Source organism: Hyaena hyaena, unplaced genomic scaffold, assembly GCF_003009895.1.
Source record: "Hyaena hyaena isolate Hyena2069 unplaced genomic scaffold, ASM300989v1 scaffold_273, whole genome shotgun sequence".
NCBI lineage: Eukaryota > Metazoa > Chordata > Mammalia > Carnivora > Hyaenidae > Hyaena > Hyaena hyaena.
This window is the reverse complement of record NW_024080904.1, coordinates 690,928-714,447: the sequence shown is the minus strand read 5'-3', so window position 1 is coordinate 714,447 and position 23,520 is coordinate 690,928. Positions and strand designations below refer to the sequence as shown.

The 23,520-nt window shown below is 43.2% G+C and overlaps 1 protein-coding gene across 2 annotated transcripts in view; it reads right to left on the bottom strand.

The window, feature by feature from the left end:
- ASTN2 (astrotactin 2) overlaps positions 1-23,520 on the bottom strand; it is an 898,753-nt gene that overhangs the window by 577,588 nt on the left and 297,645 nt on the right. For both annotated transcript variants that reach the window (XM_039245856.1, XM_039245858.1), the window contains exon 5: positions 8,185-8,292. In XM_039245856.1, coding sequence (XP_039101787.1) covers positions 8,185-8,292 — 108 coding nt within the window. The remainder of the gene's footprint in view (positions 1-8,184; positions 8,293-23,520) is intronic.

The window sequence follows — 23,520 nt, the reverse complement described above, 5'->3', positions numbered from 1 at the left end:
TGGCTGACATCTCCATCTGATACTCCTACAGGCACCTCAGAGGCAGCGGCTCTCACACCAAGCTTATCTCCTTCTCTCCTGAAGGTCTGCTCCTCCGCCCTTCCCCAGCACTGTGATTCTCTCTCCAGCTCCTTGCCAGAATCTGGTGCTTCTCCTCAGCAGTCCTCAATGGCTCACCTTCTTGGAGCCAGACAGGCATGGGGCTCTAACTGTGTTTCCACCTGTCCCTGACAGGCAGCCCTTCCCAGGTGCTCTCTTTCTACCTCCACAGCCTCCCAACTAGTCAACCACCTCCAGTCTGTCCTCCTCTCGGTGTTTCCTCCACTGTGGAGAGAGTGATAGTCTTAAAACAGAAATAGGATGATGGCTCTCTCTTCTTCAAAACCTTCTTGGGCTTCCCTTTTCACATAGATTCAAGTGCAAGCTCTCTCCAGCTCGCATGGAGATGTGTTCATGGCCGGCTCCCATTCACACATCCCTCAGGTAATGGCTTTAATATTAGTTCTTCAAAGATGCCTGTCATCAATTTCCCCACTATTTTAGTCCCCTCTGTTTTTCTTTTTCGAAGGCACTTCTCACCAGTGGAAATGATATATTCATGTATGTGTTGATTTGTGATGTACTTCTCTTCCTTCTCTTTTCTCCTTTCTAAGACTGCAAGATTGATGAGAGCGGTTATATCACTGGTCTGTTTGCTAGGATATAGTTGGTCCTTACCATAGACTCTCAGCAGAATTGGGTATTTGGTAAAATAGTAGTTGATTAAATGAATAGATAAAAATGAATAAACTCGGCATTCAATGTCTTTCTTGATCCACTTCCAGCCTTTTTTCTCAGTCTTTATTCATGTACCTTACACTCCAGTGACACACAATTCCACTTAGTAATCATAAATCCTGAAAAGTGGGATTAACACCTTCATGTTTGAGAGGAAGAAAGCAAGGCCTGGAAAGTAAGCCAATTTGTGGAAGACCACCCAAAGTAAGAGTCGGGACTAAATAAGGTCATGCGTGAAAGCATCTTGCAATGTGCTTCGCACAGAGTAGACGATCGTGACTGGTAGTTTCACCTCTTTATCTGCTAAAGAGTTTTGCAAAGTAAGAGAATCCTGGACGTCCTGCAGGATTGCAAAAAAAAGGGGATGACAGAGTGTTCATGCTTGGGGCAGGAAGCAGAGAGCCACAGTCTCTCAGTGTAAGGAACAGGGGTAGGGTGGGGGGAATCCTGCTGAGCCTAGTTGAAAAACAAGAAAGCGTGAGAGACTGATTATTCCTTCTTGCTAGTGTAAGCAACTAAAAACGACATGTTTGCTTTATCGCCTTTGGTCTCCCATTTGATTCCTGACAGCCGTCTCCCTCCCTTCGATGCAGGGCTGGGCTGTCAGGTGCTGAGTTGGTTGGCATCGTAAAGGAGGAGGAGAACTGAGAACAGTTTAAACAATATTTCAGGGACCATCACAGGCTTAGGATGGGAGTTTTTGAAGTTGTCTGCCTCCTTCACTGCCTTCAAGGAACCCTCCTTTGCCAATACCGCTTGATGTTTCTGCAGGTTGAGGAGAGGCAGTCTGGGTGGAATCCTTAAGAGGAAAAGAAAACCCAACAACAACAATAACAACGACCAAAACAAAAACAAAAATAATGTCTATTTCCTCTGAGGTTTGAGGGAAGGCAGAAAAGAGACATCAGACAGAGGGATTTTTAACCCCTAAGAATTCTGAATACCTAAGTTTCTCTTCTCTAATGTCTCATTAAATGGGGCCAAATGCAGGTATAGATCAAAGCTAGGTTTCTTCATTTAACTGTTTTTTCAATAAGAGAAATTCAAACTTCCAGTCTCATCTGTCCATGAGGGAAACTAGAATCTCTCCAGATGGCCTGAATGAGCTACCAGAACCTTCTGGAGAAAGTTATCCACCTACTACTGCGAATCACAAACAGCTAACTTACCAGGCCAAGAGCTGTGATAAGAGGGAAGATTCTCCTGGAGGCCAATACTGGGGTGTGGTGACAATAGATTTTGAAGCCAACTCACACAGGGTTCAAGCTTCCAACCCTCAAGACCATTTTGGTTCTGTGACCTTGGAGAGGTTAGTCCGTCTGCTGTTAGTTTCATTTGTTTACATATAACACAAGGACAATAACTGGTCATGTAGGAAGCTTAGTGACTAGGCAATGCACCTGGCACCAAAGCAGCATTCAGTGGATGGTTTCTGTAGACTGCTACTCCTCTGATAACTGTTACCCAAGTTTCTGGCTTGGAAAGGGAAGGATACACTCAGTAGGGGCCCACTGGGAGCCCAATGCCAAAGGAGGAACAGGGCTGTGCTGGGGGCTAATGTGTGAAGGAAACCGTCAAGTGGTTTTCTCAACTCTGGCCGAAAATTAGAATCTGGAAAGGATTTTATACCAATACTCACACCCCATGACCAGGCAATCTTATATAATGGGCCTGAGATAAATATTTGCAACTGGTGTTATAAAAAGCTTTCCAAGTGATTCAGAGGCTGAGTTTGGCCATAGAACTACCTAACTCCGACAGCCCTTCTTACCCCACAGCTGAGGACATCTGTCATGCTGTTGGCTCTGACCTGACCCAGGTTCCTGGACCCATCAAGGGGGTAGCACAGAGTGTCCAAGCTTCTACTCAGGCCCGAAACACCCAGCCTCCCCAAACAATCCAGTCATCTACTTCTGGAAAGAGATCCAGTGCACAGAGTCTTGGGCTTTATGGTTTCCTTTGTCTTGCTCCTAGTGCAGTGCCCCCTAGGGGAAATTCCGGATTGCTCAGGCTATTTCTAGAAAATGGTCACACAGCCCAACCTGCAGCTAAATTCTTCCTTCTTACTGATAGGTTCTTCTCAGTGGCATGCTGCTATATGCTTAACAATGGTCTCTCCAAGGAGGAAGGGGAAACTTCCATTGCAGTGTTTGCCAGTTTCCATGGTGTGAATGCTTCCGCCGCAGCTGATGCAACATCACTCAGAGCAGAATTGGGAGTGTAAGAGCAGCAGGCTCTCACAATCCAGTGTAGGTTGGTTCCAATGTAGCAGTGGAAGTTCTATCATATGTGTTCCTACTTGGACCAAACACCAGTACTCCCACTGCTGGTGGTGCCCTGGAAAGGTCGGTGCCCATGGGTACCACCTTTGTCCTCCATATTGAACTACTTCCCAGCCCCAGAGCTGGTTCGAACCACCCTTATTCATGGCCCTAGCTCTTCCTAGAGCAGATGGCCATGGAGGGCTTAGAGTTGACACCCGGAAATTGTCCAGCATCTGATCAGCAGGCTTTCTGCACCAGCACGGACACAGGTATCTACCTCCCGTCTCTTGCACACACCTTGTTCCAGATACTGCCATACGCACTTCTCACACATTACCTCAAGCACATAATGGTCTGATCAGATTTTGAAACCAAACCACTTAAGTTCAAATCCCAGCAATCCTTACTTCAGGATAGTCTAGATTTCAGCTTCTTTATCTGTAAAATGAAGATGAAAATAATCCCTTCTGACGGTACTGTTCTGAAGCATGTGGGATGGCGCATGTAAAGAGCACAAATTGGTGTAGAGAGAGTTTAATAAATCTCATACTGTGCCTCCTTTTCTTTTCCTCTTCCTCCTTCTGGGTTGTCTACTTTTCTATCACGGACACGCAGGATGGCATTACCAACAAGGACTTAGAGAGCATCCAGTTTTACCTCCTTGGTTGACAGAAAGTAACCAGAGGCTCAACGTCTTGGTCAATTCTCATAAACAAACACCTGGGACTAGAACCTTCCAGTAGTCATGGCACTTTGCTGTGCTTGGTGCTTCCTCCCTCTTTCCCTCCCAGCTCACCCAGCACCCCTGCTCCCTGGCTTCTCTACCCTGTCTTCACCCGCCCCTGTTTTCCGCATCCCCATGTCCAGGCCCTGGGATCACCAGATAAGCCTACTCCTTCTGGCATGCTCTCACCATGGGCCCCAGCTAACCTTATGTCACACTGTCTTCTGTGGGTGTCCCTGCTGGGCGGGGAGGAGCAGACCAGCTGGGTCAATGAGGATGAGAGTGATAAGGACTTTGGAGCCCTGCCTCTCTGTCCCCTCCCTACCAGGACCGCCATTCCCTCCCTCCACAGCCTGGGCACTGGGTCACTCTTTCAAGGTCACTCTAGCTACAAAGGCTTGGAGAATGATTAAATATCAATCCATCAGTCTTTGGTGTTTACCCTTTTCTGAGTAGAAGGTTTTAGAGGGGTGCCCTGCAGACTGGCTGAAAACATCCTGCAGATATGCCTGGGAAACAGACTGACCTTAGGCAAGGCGCAAGGGTGTCAAAGGGAAAACCCATATCGCAATGTCCCCAAGAGGTCAGCCCAATCAAATTCATGTCCTTACTGTTAACGTCTTTTTTTTCCCTAGGAGTAAAACCAATGTGCAGGTCAACGCACTGGGAAAAAAGGGCCAAGGGACCATGCCTGTCTGAGGCATTCATTTTGCTGTGCTTAACTGCTTGCCATTTAATGAACAGTGATCACAAAGCAGGCACACTCAGCTAAGTATGTCCTGTGTACGTGTGATCTCCTTTAATCCTCACACCAAGTTTAAGGAAGAGCAGAAGGGCTAATACTAGACTGATCCTCCTTAAGCCAGGACAAATTGAGGCTCAGAGAAGGAAAGTGCCTTTCCCTAAGCCACACAGCTAAGAAACATCAGACCAAGGGCTTGGACCCCTGCCTGCTGTTTCTGAAGCCAAGAATTAACCTAGAAGGACAATTGTTGACTTAATACTTTGGCCTGGAAATAATTTCAAATTGATGGAAAAGCTGCGAGTGTAAGAAGAACTCAAAGAACATCTGTATGGCCTTCGCCCAGTTTCCCCTGCTGTTAAGATTCTGCCCCATTTGCTTTGCCTTTTGGAAAGGCAAGCATTGTCAACTTGGGGAATGCTTCTTTTCCCTGAGCCTTTGCTTCTATGTACAGGGAATGGAAGGGGTTCTTTCTTTAGGAGTGGAGAAAAACCTGTGGTTTTATGGGAAATGGTGGATAAAGGATGGAGTACACAGTGTTCAAGGCACGGCTCCTGCCTATTTCTCTGGTCCATGTGCCCTCATTCCCCAAACCACAGACTTGGGGTCTTCCCAGTGCCTGCCATCACTCTGATTTGTGCCGCCCCTCCCCAGAGCACCATGTAGCCTCTCCCCTCATACTGGGCAGGTTATGATCTGTCAAACTTTCATGCCACCCCCTCCCCATTTCCTGGAGCCTCTGCTCCACCCTGGCATCCTTGACTTCCATTTCAGGGCAGTGCCCTACCTTCAATTCCCAAAGGTCTCATTTTCTGCACATAGGGCTTGAATTTTCCCTCACCCGTCCTTCTCCTTTCAGAGGATTAAGCTGCGTTTGTGCGTGTGTGTGTGAGTGAGTGAGTGAGTCTGTGTGTGTGTGTGTGTGTGTGTGTGTGTGTTGGCAAGAAGAATAAAAAACAAACAAACTCACACATCCACACAGATAAGCACGGAGTTGAGTTTACAATTCAAGAGTTCTTATCACCAACAGAACACCTCAGTTTAAGAACTGCAGAATTAAAACAACCAACTAAAACAAAGAAATAGGCAAAAGCAGGGGTGGGGCAGCCATGCTCTGGTTCTCTATGCTGGGGAACTGATTGGCAAAGCTTAGAAGAAAGTGCATGAGATCAGGAAGAAGAAAATGTGTGTTTCTGAAACTGGCTGGGTGACCAGCTAATGAGGAGACCAAAGTCCAGAGAGGGAGAGATAGTAGCCCAAGGCCACAGAGCCAATCACACAGACCCGGGCAGGGAGGCCCCTGCCGGGTACTTGCACTGTTGGAAGCATCCAGCAGCTGTAGCTGCTCTGCGTACTGCTCAACACTGCGCCTGGGGCTGGACAGGCCATCTGCACTTCTCATCTGGCCCTTCAATTACACACTAACTTATCCTGATCAGCACTGCTTTCCTGTGTGAACTGCATCACCCCCTAGGAGATTATAACCACCTTGAGGCTGGCGGCCCAGGCCCCGTTTCCCACAATGCCTAGCATCATGCTTAGTAAGGTTCTTTATTTCATAAATATAAGTTAGACTAGAAGGAGCTCCAGAGTTGATGACATGAGGCATAAATACGCTTGTTTGACAGACAGGAAAACTGAGGCCTCGAGAGGACATGTGCTTGACAAGGGTCACAAAGTGAGTGAGCGGTAGAGTACAGACTTCAATCCACATCTCCTAACTCTGGGTCCACTGCCCTTTGCTGGGTGAAGTGTCATCTCCGGTTAATAAAGGTGAAGTTCTGCCCAGTGGGAACCTATCATATCCAGCTATTCCATTGGTTAATCCTGTGGGATACAGTCAGATTGTCAAACCCCAAACAAGTGATGGATTGGATGGTTATTTATCTGAGCATACACAGGCTTCTGGGCTTGATAAATAGGCTCCTTTAGGCAGCAAGATCATGCATGATAGGAGATGAGATTCATTTCCCAAAGCATTCTGAGATTTCACTCCTGCATCCTGGACCAGTCTTCCAGGTGAGGGCCACCTATATCATGTGGGAGTTTTAGGGCCGAGGTGAGCAAACTGTGAGCCACAGGTGAAATCTGGGCCAGCATCTGTTTTTGGAAATAAAATTTCCCTAGGACACACGCACATTCATTCATTTGTATGTTATCTTTGGAAGCTTTCAAGGTACTACAGCAGAGTTAAGTAGCTCCAAAAGTAACTGCATGGCTGGCAAGATGAAAAGGTTTATGAATTGACTATTTACATAAAAAAGGTAGCTGACTCCTGATTCAGGAAATCTCACCAGAAACACATTTCTTGGTCTCTCAGTCTCTATTTCTCAGGTTCTTTGTCTCTCTTCCTGTCTGCCCACTTACCATATCAATTATTACTGTCCTCTGCTTATGGGGTTTGACTTAGTTCTCCCAGACACCTTTGAATGACAGTACCAGGGCTCTTACGGAAAACCAGAGCCTCAAGGAAGCCAGGGTGAGACCTCAGACTCTATCATAAATCTCCTTTCCAGTAGCTCCTACTGGCAAAAATGAGATTTCATCTGACTTAATTTTGGGTTCAAGATGTTCTCAAGGAAAGGGGAATTTCAGGAGAAGGAACAAGATTTCGGAGTCCTGGAACTCCAGGGTCAGCTGCTCTGTTTTACATGGAAGGTGGTGCCCAGAGGTTAACAGCCCACCCATGGCCACACCAAAGGGAAGAGATAAAGGCAGGAGTCACAGCAAGGTGTAGCTGAATCTAGTGCCTTCTATATGGACATGCTAGAGAGAGACTTAGGGAGGAAAACCCCATTAGATGTTCCTTCTCTCCTCCCATCCCATGTTTCCTTCTCATGAGCTCCAGGTGGATCCTTCTCTGCTGGGGAACCTCCTGAACTTGTCACATCCCTTCAGACTGCACACACTCCAGCCATGCTAAAAGAATCAGTCAGAGTGGGTTTTCAACCTCAGGAGTCACCCCTTATCCCACTACCTGGCATGTCCTTCCTGGAGGCCTTGAAGTAGTTCTGCTTCTGCATCTGACGTCTCCTTCCTTTAATATCACGAGAGAAACAATTATGCATCAGCACGGTCTTCATCTGTTGAAGACACAGTCTAGATAGTCCAAAGGAGTCCTCTTAATGGGACCCAATGATGGCACTTTCTCTCTGGTCTTGGTTGTCAGGTGAAGAGAATTTTCTGAACAAATGGTTCTAGCCCATAGACCCTGCACATTTTATTGCTGAGTATGTTTCCTTCTGCACTGTGATTGCTAAATCTCTGCATTAAATTGCCAGCTCCTTCTAAGAATGACACAACACAGGATGGCATAGATCACCCTGCATTGATCTAACCTGGGCTTGAATAATTTTTTTTTATTCTTATTTTGCTTTCAGTCTGATTCCCTTAGTTATTTCATTTCCTGTGCTGGATTTTTTTAACTGTATAAATGTGAAAAAAAAAAGAAAAAGATTTCCCCAAATCCTTTGGGGAATGAGGTAGGACAAAGAGCAAATAAAGAAGCTGTACAATGACCATCACTGGTCTAGCCAGAGTTTCAGATGCCAGGCTGCATAACTGGATCAAGTACAAGGTTGAAGAAAAGCCGAGGTTTGTACCTTAGCACAAAGTCTGCTTCCCAGGCATACCTCCTGCAAACGCTGGCTCTGGAACCTTCCCAAGGACTCCCTTACCTTTGCTGCGGCGGCGGCTGCGATACTGCTCTGTGTAGAACGTCAGCTGTGTTTCGTCATCTGCCTCTGAACCTGAAGTTCCCTTGCTTCTCCCAAAGCTGATTCCCCCTGAATGGAAGAACAATCCATTAGTCATGTAGGCCTCCCTGAGCTTGTAAAATCCCTCATCCTACCCAAAGATCAGCAACCTCATCGCCAGACTTCTTTCTGTAAAATCCCAAGTGACCCAGGAGCTGGCATGATTTATGGAAGGAGTTTGGGCTCCATAGCGAGGCAGATCTCGGTTCTAACCATGGCTTGGAAGCCATGAGCTGTATGACCTTGAGGGACACCTCCCCTTTCTGAGCCCTGGGTTCTTTCTTAACAAAATGGGGACAGTAATACTGACCTTGTAGGGTTGCTCTGAAGCTTAAAGGGGAGCTTTAACTGGCAGCTATGTTGTCGCTCATATGATGAGCCTGCCTCTAAGAAAACACTTCGGTAGTTAATTTCAGATGCATTTCAAGCAAGTGCTTACTAGACACCAGGCCAAGAGTGAGACGCTGGAGATACAAAGATGGATATGGCCCAGTCCCTGCCAGCCAGGGGATCATAAGCTAGTCAAAGAGATAAATGGGATCCTAAGGAGCCTTTAACCTAATTCATGGCTATGTTTTTCCACACTATGAGATGCTGAGAACATGGGGGAGAGCAATCCATCCCCACATGGAGGACCCGAGAAGGTTTTATGGAGGAAAGGGGATTATAAGTCAGGGCTGGAAGGATGGATGAGGCCTCAGGGGCAAAAAGTGGATTTCCAGGTAGAGGGAAGAGCTAGTGCATCCCTGGGGACAGGAAGCGTAGGCGGGTGGAAGCCATGTTGACTGGAGTACTGACTGGAGCCACACAGCCCAAGTCCCTGAGTGCCACACTCAGGACAAGGGGCCTTCCTATGGGTGCCACGGAAGGTTCCAGGGCAAGAGGAGGAGTCCATCAGCTGCACATGCCACAAAGGATGTCAGAGTGGCACACGGGCCTCGGAATTGGTGTGTGGAGGGCAAGCAGCTGGGAGACTCAGAGATCCCTTCACAAGAGGCAAGGAGGGTCTGGGTGAGGCAGGGGGCAGTGAGGGTACGGAGGAGGAGAAGGGAGCAAGCGTGGGTTAGAGACACACTCAGGAACGTGGAGGCCGATGGGCGAGGCTGAGTATGTTAGATTCCAAAAATGATAAAGATAAAAAACCAGAAAGACATATGCCAAAATACTAAGAGTAGTTAATTGTGCAGGGAGGACTATGGATAATTTTTATTTTCTGTGTGTGTGTGTGTGTGTGTGTGTGTGTGTGGTGTGTTTGTGTGTATATATACATATATGTACACACATACACATATACACATATATACATATGTACGCACACATACACACATATACATATACACACATATATACACATATATACAAAAACACATATATACATGTATACACACATATGTACATATATACACATACATATATACGTACATATATATATATACATACATATACACACATATATATATATGTAACTGTTAACAAAACAGCACAGAGTGTGTGAAGAGAGGGATTAAAGCATTAGTAAACACTGTGCCCAGTGGGAAATAGTCAAGGGAGAGCTGCGCAGGGGAACAGAGGGCCTTTGTTTGGGGAAATTGCTTCAGGTACGGAATCTTCAGACACTGACATCTATACTATCTCTGGAGGAGACTCCAAAACCTGGCAGAAGTGACTGCCCTGGATGGAGAGGTGAGAGACAGGGCGAGATTGTTCCCTACAAATATCTTCTAACTTCTGAATCAAGCACCCTACAAACAAACCTATTACCTGTTCCAATATCCTACCCGAGGGACAGAAAAACATACATCAGAGGGAAACAGTGGTCAACTCAAGAAAGAGTTTCCTATGGCATTTCCTCCATAGGTCATCTGAAATGGCATTCAGCATCCAGAAATCCTGCTTGCAACACTGTCTACAATATGGTTATTGTGCATGCATTCATCCATTCCAGCAACATGCGGAATGATCTCTGTGCCGAGGAGAGGTCTATACATTACTGCATACAACCCTCACCATAAGGAAAGTGTAATTCACAAACTAGATAATGAAAGACACAAAGACCTGTGTGGGCAAAGTTACATATGTGCAAGAAGTCACCCAGCTAATGAGTATGAGGATTCAGGTTCAAGGTTTGTTTGTCTGACTCCACATTTGAGCCTCCTAGGGTGCAAACTGCTTTTCTGGAAACACCTCAAAAGGGAACATTAGGGAAGGCAGACTGTCCTTAAAGCATCAAGGCACCAAGTATTGTGGTAGGAGCCTCACATGCACCTTCCTATTCCAAACTCACAGCACTCCTGGGAGGGAGGTATATCAATACCAGCCCATTTTACAGATGAAGCAACCAGAGTTCAGAAGAGGAAAGGGATTTGCTAACATTAAGTGAAGTTGGACTTGGTACCCACATGTGCCCAATGGCTAATTTCTAATTTTTAACCATTTGTGACACTCCCTTCCCAAATTAATGTTCTGGAAAATGGAAAAGATTAATACCTGCCCTCTCCCTTCCCGGAGACAGCATGTTGTAATGGATGGGACAGTGCAGGGGACAACAATGTCTGATCTTTGTCCTCAAATGTATCTTTGGCCCTGGCCCTGTCTCTTAGTGTGAACATCACCATTTTCCCAGCAATTAAGGATAGGGCCTGGAGGAGACTTCAGATTCTGCTGGACACAGTCCCTCACTCAAAGGCTCTCCTTTGAAAAGGAGTTGGCATGGCCCCATGGACATTCTGGAAGCAATGGAAGAGCAGAGATCTCCAAAAGTCAGTTTTCAAATTGCCATTGAAATATTTTACTGTTACAGAAAAAGGGAAGAGGGAAGGCAGGAGAGAGACGGAGGATGGGAGGGAGGGACGGAAGAGAGGAAGGAAGGAAGGAAGGAAGGAAGGAAGGAAGGAAGGAAGGAAGGAAGGAAGGAAGGAGAGGAAGGGAAGGGAAGGGAAGGGAAGGGAAGGGAAGGGAAGGGAAGGGAAGGGAAGGGAAGGGAAAGGAAGGGAAGGGAAGGGAAGGAAAGGAAGGGAGGGTTTTTGTTCATCTGCATGTAATTCTTGACCAACGCAAAAATGAAGGCATGGGATAAAATAATTGCTTTATGTACAGGAAGCATCTGTCATACTCGTGCTGTGTTTGGGGCATCAGAGAAAAAGGGAGGGTCTGTTCTGTCAGGAGTCTACCTCAGACACCTCTACATCCCCTTCAACTCTCTACCACACCCCTTACTTAAAACTTTTCAGTTAGCCAAACCCTCCTTCCCTTCTCCTCTCTCTCTCACTCTCTCTCTCTCTCACACACACACACACACACACACACACACACATCTCCCTTACTCTCCCCAACAAATGACCTATTATGTACCTGCCATGATGAACATGACACACAGGACTCAGGGTTCTTTCCCTATTGGGACAGTCTAGCAAGTGTGAGAGAAAGTCGCCAGACAATTCTACTACAATAATAATTTTTTTAAAAAGCTAACTATTACATAGCACTATCTCTGCCAGGCATTGTTTTAACCCCTTCCATGTACTGATAACTCTAGGAGGTAGGTTGCCACTTTTATCCCCTTTTTAATGAATGCGGAAACGAAGGCATGAGGAAAGGAAGTAATTCACCCAGGGCTGCACAGCTTGTCAGGAGGAGAACCACAATGCAAATCCAGGCAGTGGCTGCAAAGTCTATTCCTTTAGTCTCTATGCAGCGTATGATAAAATGAGCAGATAGCTCATGTAGTGTCCATCATCATCCCTGTTAGGAAGGCATTATGAACCTTGTCTTACAGGTGGATAAACTGTGTTTCAGAGAGCTGATGTGAGATAGTAAGTGAGGGAGCAGAGATTGAATCAGGTCTGTCTACCTGCAAAGCCGGCCTCAAGGCTAAAATAACCTGGGAAACTGTTCACGTGTGTGTGTGTGTGTGTGTATGCCTATGAGAGTGTGCACACGTGTGTGCACAGAGGCAGAGAAGTGCCAAAACTTGACCATTTGACCTGAGAAGATGAGTAGGTGTGTTACATCAGGGAGAATTTCCTGCTTCTCGCCGCTCCTTCCCCAGGGACCACTGACTTATCTTATTGGTAGAACTCCATTCAGGCTTCGCTAGATCCTTGTAATGCTCCACCATTCCCCATGCCCAAGCATATGGAGGTCACGCCCCTGACTACCACCAAGGCTTCTCCAGTCCCTCTCTGCTCCCACACCTCTGACCTCACCTCCTTCCTGTAGATACCAAGCTACCATAGTAGAAGCTGAAGCTCAGAGTTTTCCTCTCCAGCAACCCGTCCATTAGAAATACAATGTAAGGTGCAACATCATTGTAAATATCCTCACATCCATTAGAAAGGGAAAAACAGGTAAAATTCATTTTCAGAATATGTTGTATTTAATGCAGTATATTAAAAATTCTGATTTTAGTATGTAATTAACTTAAGATTATTATTTCTGAAATATTTCATATATTTTTTCATGATAAGTTTTTCAAAATCCAGTGTCTATTTTATGCTTACCGCATATCTCAATACAGACTAGCTACATTTCAAGTGCTCACTATATCAGAAAACACACTTCTGGAGGTAAACAACAGATATTACTGAGCATAATTAAGGACCAGGATCTGAGCACAAGACAGAAATGAGTCAGTCACAGACCCCACTAAAGTACTGAATCTTTTCTATTTTAATGTGAATTGAATGAAAAATGGTGTAGCTAGGGTTCCATTAAAAGACAATAGCCATTGTCTGTGCCCTCAGGCACTTAGAGTCTAGTAGGCTTCTGCGATGGTTTCATCCATGAGCCAAGAAAGGTAATGAACTTTTGTAGAAAGACATCAGGGTACTGGAATCAGACAGGAGTTCTGATCTGAGGTCTCAGTTATCAGCTGTGTGAGCTTGGGCGAAGCACCTAACCTCTCTGAATTCATCTTTGAAAGGGGGATAATAAACTCTCAGCTCACATGGTCATTATAAGCAAATGACATAATGTATGTAAACAGTGAGCATAAAGACCAATGAAGTGAGGGGGAGGGCACATTCCTCATTTATTCAATACTTGCCTGAGTTTTACAGAACAGGAAGTGCCACCGGTGGGAGTTTTAACTCCCTGTCTACTGTGACATCCTAAGGAGGTGGCAGACACCCAAGTCATATAGCCTCTGAGTGTCGATATAATAGTGTCTGAAGGGGCCACAGGCCAATTACAGACTGACTTGGAGATGATTCAGAAGGACAGAAAATGCCCCCTCTGCTAGCATTTTAATATGAAATTGGTGATTTAGTGAAGTAAAGTGCAGCCAATAATTATAGAGGACTATTCAAGTATTTCCTTTTAAGGGCTGAGAGAAAGGGAGAATGGCCCGAAACTGGCAACAGAAGAGAAGAACCAGCAGCTCCTTCATATGTCTCATGGGTCCCTGGTTCCCCGGTCCTGAGGGGTCTGGAGTGCAGCCTGAAGAAGATGAGCTAAGCGCATTGTCTAGTGTGATAAGCACTGCTCTGGGCACTTTATACACAGTACTCCATCTACACTTCACAAGAGGCCCGAGAGGGAAGAATCACCTCGATTTTCTTGAGGGGCATGGCAACCTTCAGATTCTCAATGTTGCTTATCGGAGATCACAAAAATTAAAAATGGCAGAACCACCATATTTGTCCCTGACTTTGTCAAATTCAAAGCCTCTATTCTCATGAAAAGACGAGTCATCATTAGTCATGAGAGAAATGCAAATCAAAGCCACAATGAGATTCCATTTCATATACAGTAGGTTGGCCAGAATTAAAATAATAATAAAATAACCAGTGTTGGAGAAGATGTAGAGAACTGATTGAGAATGTCAAATGGTGCAGCCACTGTGAAAAAAAGTTTGATCCTTAAAGAGCCTGCTTCAGATACTCTATCTCCCTCTCTTTCTCTGTCTTTTCCCTGCTCACATGCTTTCTCTCCTGCTCTCGCTCTCTCTCAAAAATAAAAAATACAAATTAAAAAAAAATAAAGCAAAAGCCAAAATTACCCCATGGCCCAGGAATTCTGCCCCTAGGCATACCCCAAAAGAACTGAAGATAGGGTATTCAAATAAATGCATGTATATGAATGTTGATATAGCACTATTTACACTAGTCAAAAGGTAGAAACAGCACAAATGCCCATCAACTGATGAACTGGGAAAACAAAATCTGGTCTATCCTTACAATGGAATATTATTCAGCCATAAAGGGCTCCTGGCACCTGCTATCACATGGATGGACCTTGCCAACCTTCTGCTAAGGGAAAGGGGCCAGACATAAAAGGTCGTATATTATATGATACTATTCATATAAAACAACCCAAATTAGTAAATCTAGAGACACAACAAGCAGCGGTTGCCTATACTGGGAAGACAGAGGAGAGGAATAGGGAGTGATTGCCAGTGAATATGAGGTTTCTTTCTGGAGTGAGGGAAAGGTCTTGGAACTCTATGCAGGTGAGGGTTGCACAAAGTTGTGAGTGTGCTAGGTGACAAGGAATTATGCACTTTAAAATAGTTAATGGTTGATTTGTTATGTGAACTTTACAAAAAATATGCTGAAACAAAGAAGCCCTCTGACAAAGAGAAGGCAAGTCGGGATGCAGAGTGAAGACTTAGAGCCATTTTGCCTGGTGCCAAGCTCAGGCATTCTGAGTCCTGGCCCAACGGGCCACTTCAAGTAATCATGACACTCACTCATTTGTGTATGCAACCATTTGGCAATTACTGACCAAGCACCCACTCTGTGCCAAACACTGTTCTGGGCACTCAGGATAAAACAGTGAATGCAGCAGACAAAACCTTCCTGAATTCCTAGAGTTTGCTTTCTGGTGAGGAAGCAATTAAGATATTCTAGGCACAATATGAGACTTTCTTCCTAAGAATCATCTCACTTTTCCTGATCAATAACTGAAGATATTCAGAGGTATTAGGGGCTTTCAAGACAGCAAAGAGACTTGATGGCACACAAAGGACTTATGCAAGGTATGCTCTGGGGCAAATCAGGGTGTCTGAGCAACCTGCGAGTCATATTATGGGAAGTCTAGAGCAAGACTGGGGATGCATGGTCATGGCTGAGCCTTTGAGAATTAACTCCTTGCTCTTCTTTGCAAATCTGCTTTCTCTGACTGTGCTGCCCTTCCTGCCGTGCCAGCCTCTGGTTGGCCCACCCCTCCGCTCTCCATCCCCTGTGCTCTTAGTATCATGATGGATGGTGGTGACATGTTAAATTATTCAGGCCCCGTGTCTTCCTCGAGCTGGTGACAACGATATTGCATTTTTAGATTGCCCAGAACTGCACCAGATAGAGAAATATGTAGCTGGGGAATGCGCAAACCCATGTGACCCCCAACCATCCGGGGAATACAAATGGTGCCGGGTGCTGGAAGAAGACAAAAGTGGCTAAAACTTGCCACGCCCCACTGCCTCCCCAAACCACACAACTGGAGGCTGCTCCGCGCTCCAGGGCTAAATCACAGACGTTCATAGGCATCTAGCACCTGGAGAGGCTCTGACCACAGTTGCTACTGGTCACCGGGCACCACTATAGGCCAGGCACTTTGTCCAGAGGGTGCTACCACTACCCCTATTCCTCCAGAGGTGCAAACAGAGGTGGCACCAGACTGAGCTCCTTATCTGTAGTCACAGAGCCAATGAGTAGCAGGACCTGGGTTCAAACCCTGATTTACCTGATCCCCCAGGAAAGTAGATTCTGCACAACTCTTGGGATTCATGTTGAAGTTTTTAAGTTGATCAGGCACCTGGGTGGCTCAGTCTGTTAAGCGTCCGACTTCGGCTCAGGTCATGATCTCACGGTTCATGGGTTTGAGCCCCTCCTCAGGCTCTGTGCTGTCTGACAGTTCAGAGCCTGGAGCCTGTTTCAGATTCTGTGTCTCCCTCTCTCTCTGACCCTCCCCTGCTCATGCTGTCTCTCTCTCTCTCTCTGTCTCTCTGTCTCTCTCTCAGAAATAAATAAAACATTAAAAAAAATTTTAATTGATCATTATGATTAGAAAAAGGTCTTTATAGGGGTGCCTGGGCGGCTCAGTCGGTTAGGCATCTGACTTCGGCTCAGGTCATGATCTCACGGTTAATGGGTTCAAGCTCCGCGTCAGGCTCTGTGCTGACAGCTAGCTCAGAGCCTGGATCCTGTTTCAGATTCTGTATCTCCCTCTCTCTCTGACCGTCCCCTGCTCACGCTGTATCTTTCTCTCTCTCAAAAATAAATAAAACATTAAAAATTTTTGTCTTTATAGTAAAATAATTAAACCTGATAGTTATTAATTTCAGAAGAAATGGAAATGACCTAGTAGAGGACGATTTAGGGGAGTGATTTAAACAAAAATGATGAAATACCCTTAAAACAGACTTTGAGAAGACCATTAAATACAGTCCCATGAATGTATGTATACTGACATGCAGACCTCTCCACAATATATTGTTGAGTAAAAAACAAACAAACAAACAAACAAAAAAAACAGAGAAGAAGGAAAAGAAAGTTTCCATTCATGTGCATTTATACACACTTTCTGATATTTGCTGTGAATTCCACTGAGTATAGTAAAAAATGAACATATTTAAAATTAAAACAAAAAAAGAAGAAAGTAAAAGTCAATCCGAGATGTTTATGATCTAGTTATAAAATAATTTTTAAAAAGCATATTGCAAAACTCTGTGTAAAACGACCCTATTCTGTTTTAAAAATACATACCCTCTAAAGCATATGAATGTATGTATATACACACACATATGCATAAAAAGATATTGAAAGAAATATATTAAGGTACTTCAGTGGTTATTCTCTGAGCAGTTAAGATTTGGGGTATGTAAAATGTTTTTCTTATTGTTCATCTGCATTGTAGAATTTTCCTTCCATGAATATCTAATGCTTGGTAATTTTAAAAAACACTTAATAAAAGTTACGGCTTTAAAAAAAATAAATTGTCTTACTGCTGTAGTTCATGCTCATTCCTCACTTAAAATTGGCCGTGAATATGGTCATCATCCCAGGGATAATCATCCCACCGCTCAAGAATGGAACTATCTCAATTTGTCCTCAAATTTTGGCCCAAAGAACAACTTAATGTGGGAGAGAAGTTTTCTGACTACGCTTATCTCAGAATCTCATGAAAGGAAAGGTTTGTCTTCTGGAATATCCCGTTGTTCCCTGTGGGAGGCTGCAGCAGAATCTTCCACCCCACACTTTCTTTGGCAATGTGACCTTTGCCACCCCTCATCAAAGGTGGAGACTGCTTTCCCTCCTCTTGAATCTGGGCCACCTTAGGGATGTGTTTTTAATAAAGAGGCTGTGGAGGAAGGGACTCTAGATGATCTCTAGGAATGGGTACACAATCTTTAGAAATGGGTTATCAAAGGCCATGCAGCTTCTGCCTGGCTTTCTTGAAACATTGACTCTCAGATGCATGCTCCCTCTTTGGAAACCTGCCACTGCTCCATGAGAGGTCTTAGCCACACGAAGGTACCACACGTAGTAGTGCCATCAGCAGTCCTGGCTGAGCCCGCCTGCCAAGATACCCCAGTCCAGGTGGCAAATATGTGAGAGAAGAAACTTCTAGATGTGTTCTCCCCCCAACCCACAGACACCTGAGTCATACATAGATGTTGGAGTATTTCCAGCTGAGTTCCAGTCACTATGGAGCTCGGACAACCTGTCTATCTTCCTTTTGTCATTTATGAATACCTGACTCTTAGAATCCATGATTGTTGTTATATTAAGACACAGAATCCATGGTGGTTGTTATATTAAGACATTAAGTTTAGAGTTGATGTCTTGTGCAAAAGGATGTAACCAGAACACTCCCTTTGTCCAGTGCTACAAAAATATCCACACTCTTTCCCACTTGTCACCATATGGCATCCCTAGGCAATGGGAAGGTGAACTGGATGTCCAGAGACCCCGGTCCTAAGTCTGTCCTGTTACTAACATGCTATATATCTGGAAAAGGCATTGACATCTAGCAAATATCAGAGAACACGTAGCACCTTTACTGGCTTCCCACCAATGGTAGCTCTTTTGACTCCCATGTTAATTGAATGAGATAGGTATTGCTATGCCCATTTGCAATAGGAGGAGACTGCGGGTCAGACACACCACTAGTGACTTGTTCAAGGTCACACAACTCGTAAATGGCAGAACGGAGATGAGAATACAGGGGCAGGTCTAGAGGCTGTAACAGAATAAGAAAGCACATTCCAGCCCATGAGGTTGGCCAAGAATCACGTTCCCTGCAATTCCCACCCTCTAGACTCTGTCTAGCCTTTTGGAATCCCAGGTTCCAGCGATTCTACATCCCCACATGATGTTCCCTCAGCTGCTTGAAGACTGCACATGTACCCACTTATAATCTTTCCTTCCAAGCCAAATATTCCTAACACCTTCAGCCCTTCCTTATGATGCATGCTTCACAAAAATTAGGACTTTTTTGGATTATGAAGGCAAGACATATACACTGTAGAAAATCAGGAAACAAAAGTTGGAAGGCACAAGGAAGAAAATAATAATCAGGCCAATACTCTCCCTCCCAATAGGCTTTCCTTATTTCTAGTTTTTAACTGTGTATTATGCATATGTTTTCACAACTAGATTTTATGGTCTTATAAGTACATCTTGTGAGTTTTGTTTAAAAATATCTAATCTTAAGTTGATTAACTCACACATGTCAGAAATACATATTGGGATCTAGCTATATGCTTAGCACTTTTGCTATTGTATAAATTACATATATACATGTGTATATGCACATATCTAATCTATATATCTAGTTTTATGTGTACATTAATATCTTCATCTATACATATAACTCACCTATATCCATTAAAGTGTTAATAGCAAGTTTCTCTGAATACTGACATTTTCTTCTCTCTGTGGAACTTTCTTATTTTCCTTTTTTTCCCTTGAAAATGAACTGAGATTGCTTATGAAATCAAAATGAAGTTACATAAAATATGTCATATACATTATCCCATGTCATTAAGTAGTGACTCCAGTATCATTTAATGCCTGCAATATATTCCATGGTACCAGTGTATCATCATGCATTTCATCAATTCCCTATTGTTTGAATTTTATAGTTTCCAATTTTTCACTATAATATCACACCACATGTTCCTAAAGATAAATCTTTCTACACATCCCTGTGCATCCATGTGCAGAATTTCCTTGAGAGGAAAAAGACAAATTTCTGGGTCACAGGGTATGGACATATTTAAAGTTTTTGGTCCACATCATTTAGATGTCCTCTAGGAAGGTTATACCAATGTCATCCTGATCAGATATATACAGGAGTGATTATTTCACTACATCCTCTAGAACACTGGGTGTTACATCATGGTTTTTCAGTCTTCATATTTTTGATATGCATCCCATATTTCACATTCATCTGTCATATTCTTTTCAATATACCTGAAGTGCTCAAGTCCTTTATGATTAGTGATGTCATGATCCAGGTATATGCCCACCCCTCTGTGTATACCCACACAGAGAAGAAATGGACCACCACTTCCCTTTCTCCGAACACGAGACTTACAATCATGCAGCCCAGGACTGTTCCTGCTTTACTGGCACCTGATGTGTATTCAATATGCTCTCAATTCTTTGTTCATATGCACTGTAAATAAAGCTGGTCTTTCCCATCATGTATTATGTAGAACTGACTTTACTAAACCAAAGGAAAGAAAATTTATGCTACCAAATTTTGTCTGTGCATTTTGGTCCTTTCTTCTGGTGTCTCAAGGTTTTTTTTTTTTTTTTTTTTGGTCCTGGTCCTATGATCTCATATTTTCACTATTCCCTGACTAGATGCCCTCTGTGAACTGCATAAATATGAAAAGGAACAGGAGGTAAGAAAAGGAATGAATAGCTACTAAGTGTCTACAGCATGTCAAGCATAGAGTACAAATTAATGCTGATTATCAAGACATTGATGTTTGCAGGGATTGCTTGTCTTGGGAAAGGCCACATAGCCAGTAAAGAGAAGTGATGGATTGAAAAGTCTCACTGTAGTTCTTGCTATTCCTGGTGTACTATGCCAGGTCATCCCTGATCTAAGCCAGGGACTGGTGATGAAGAGAACTCTATGGAGAATAAAACTTGATACCTCATAGTTAGAGAACTCTCTTTAGATTAACATCAGTCCCTTAAGGAAAACTCTTTGAATAAAACCAGACAATCTGACTATAGTATAGTATAATCAAACACTCTATAATTTCCTCCTTTGGAAACAACAACAAACTATTGCTCTTTCAATAAATCCCTATTGAAAGCTTATGACATGCCAGAAAGTGGATATGCACTAGGGAGTGAAACAGAAATATTTCCTGACATCAAAACCTTGCACTTAATTGGGGGGACTATTCAGATAAACACATATAAAAATCAATACACCTACGAGAAAAGCTTTCAAAAAATATGTTGCTGGCATTCAGATATCCTGTGACTGTGGTTATCTCCCTGATCTACCTGCACCTATCCAAAGTAGAAATGTAGTTTGCCCGGCATGATATACTCTTAGTGAACCCATGATGGCTCCGAGAGCTTCCAACTTCCCTTCCCACATGTTCACTATGTGAATCTGACTAACTGGCCTCATTGTTCTTGAGAATCAAAATCAAATCAAAATCAAACCAAAGTTGCAAAGGTGCTTCACCCTCCAACTGAAAGGAGAATATGATTTGTTCTCCTTCAGAATTTTAGAAGCTTTTCTACTTAACCTTGATTCTTCCAAGAATATAACTAACTCTGTGTTCTAAATACATATTGTCAAATCATTTTAGCCCTGGAAAAGTAATTTGCTTGAGTTTGGGGACTGAAATTGAGGCAGACACTTCAAAGTAAATACTACTTCCTCTATATGTTCTAACTGCATTTCTTATGAAACATCTTTATTCTCCCTTTTCTAGTTTTCAGATTTTTTCTTGATATACGTGACAGTTCTGACAGATTCAGAATGAATTTAGTTTTATACTTTCATCTGGTAATAAGGTTTCTGTTGTTTCATGCAATGGGACAATCATTTCCTTGTTCTTATTGTTCCAAAGGCAATTTTAAAAGCTTGTTTTATTTTTGTATTGTTTTTCAAAATTTCCCACCATGAACTGACAAATTTGAAGGCTCAGCATTTTTGAGATTATTTTCCTAAGTTTGGGCTAAGCGGTTACACATTTTTGGCCCTTTTAAAAATCTTTTAGTTCCTGTGCAAATACATCTTCTCCCTCTATGCTTCCCAAATCCCTCCTTCATTAAAATTCTCTGTGATTATTTGCTCAGAATTTCATTTTTCAGAGTCTTCCTCTCTGTAATACATCTAATTTGTTTTAGAGTCTCTGGTCACAGAACCATGAAAATCTCTTCTCTGACATTAAAATATTACATATATACGTGTTCATAAAGTCTTGGTTATAATTTTTCATCTTTTGAAATATAAGTGTTATTCTTGGTTTAATAATATCCAGCACTGGCAAAGGTTTTATGAAATAATCATTTTCCTAAATTTTTGCAAGCAGTGCAAATTTGTATGGTCCTTTTGGGAAGCAATTTGGCAAAATAAAAAAGAGCCTTAAAAAATAGTCATTCCTTTTGACCCACTTCTGGGAATTCACCCTAAGGAGACCATCCTAAATATAGGAGACACTCTATGCAGCAGCACACTCATCACAATGTTATTTATAAATATAGGAAAATGGAAAGTAACCTTAATGCCCAACTTGAAGGGAATGGTTAATTATGCTGGAACATTAAATGGGCCTTGATGATAATTAGATAGATAGAAAACACTTGTATCCAAACTAATTTTAAGAATGGGGGTAAAAATCATAAAGTCTGTATTTACAAAATGATCACTATTAAACATAGCAAAGGTTCTCCTTATGGTCTGGAGGAGTAAGATATTAATGGGCCTACTCTCCTCCAGATAACAATAAAGTCTGAACAAAATGAAAAAAAAAAATCCACCACCCGAGGGCTCTAGAAAGTAAATACAAGTAAGTATGTTTTGGAAAAGAGTTGAACTTGGAGAAAGGAGGCAGCACAGGGAAATTTCTCGGGTTTCGAGCTTTATCCCTGAGGGTAGATCATAGTTAAAAGTCTGGCTCTGGGCAACCAAAACATCCAGAAAAACTGTGGTCTTTCTGGAATTAGGATCCAGTGGATGGATTCAGATCAACCACTGATGCCAGGGAGGAAAGGTGGGATCCAGAAAAGAAGAGATCCAGAGAGGGTCTCATTATCTCTGTGTAAGCCTTGCCCACATCTCTGGCTGACCTCCGAACCACACACAGGTTGGGCAAATTATAAGCAGCAGAGCTTAAGAAAGAAAAAGAGCTGAGATTTGAGTGGCCGCTCACCACAGGCGAGATAGTTAGATGGACAAGGATTTTAACACAACTACTGTAATTGTGCTCAACAGGAAAAAGATGATTATAATGAATAAAAAAATAGAAGAATTATTAGCAGAAAAATCACACACACACACACACACACACACAGTGCAAAGGAAAATTTCAGAACTAAAAAATGAAACAAATATGTGAATTTTTTTAAAAAAAATCACCGGATGGGCTTAATAGAGATAACAGAGAAAATAATCACTGGTCTTAAAGGTAGATTAATAACATTCTCTAATTGGAAGAAGGGAGAGAAGAAATATTGAAAAATATTAAATGCTGTCTAAGGGAAACATAGGACAATATCAAAAGTTCTAAACATAGATGAGTGAAGTTGCAGAAGAAGAGAGAACAGACTAGGGGCGCCTGGGTGGCTCAGTCAGTTAAGTGTCCAGCGTCGGCTCAGGTCATGATCTTGCAGTTCATGGGTTCGAGCCCTGTGTCGGGTTCTGTGCTGGCAGCTCAGAGCCTGGAGCCTGTTTCAGGTTCCATGTCCCCCTCTCTCTCTGCCCCTTCCCCGCTCATGCTCTGTCTCTGTCTGAAATAAACTATATATATAAAAAAAAAAAAAAAAGAAAAGAAAAACCTAGAAGAGAGAACAGAGTAAAAAAATAAAAAAGAAAGAATGGTTGAGATTTACCAAAGTTGGTGTAAGAAATACATGAAACTAGCAAATTCACAAAGCTCAGAAAATACCGAATGGGATAAGCATGAGGGTTGGAGGATGAGTAAAAAAGGGCCCGCACTGATAGCCAAACTGCTGGAAATCAAACTTATGGAAACATCCTAGCTTTAGCCATTTCTATATGGCAAGAAAAAGAGAGAAAAGGTTATAAAGATTAGAAAGGAAGGAATAAAACTATATT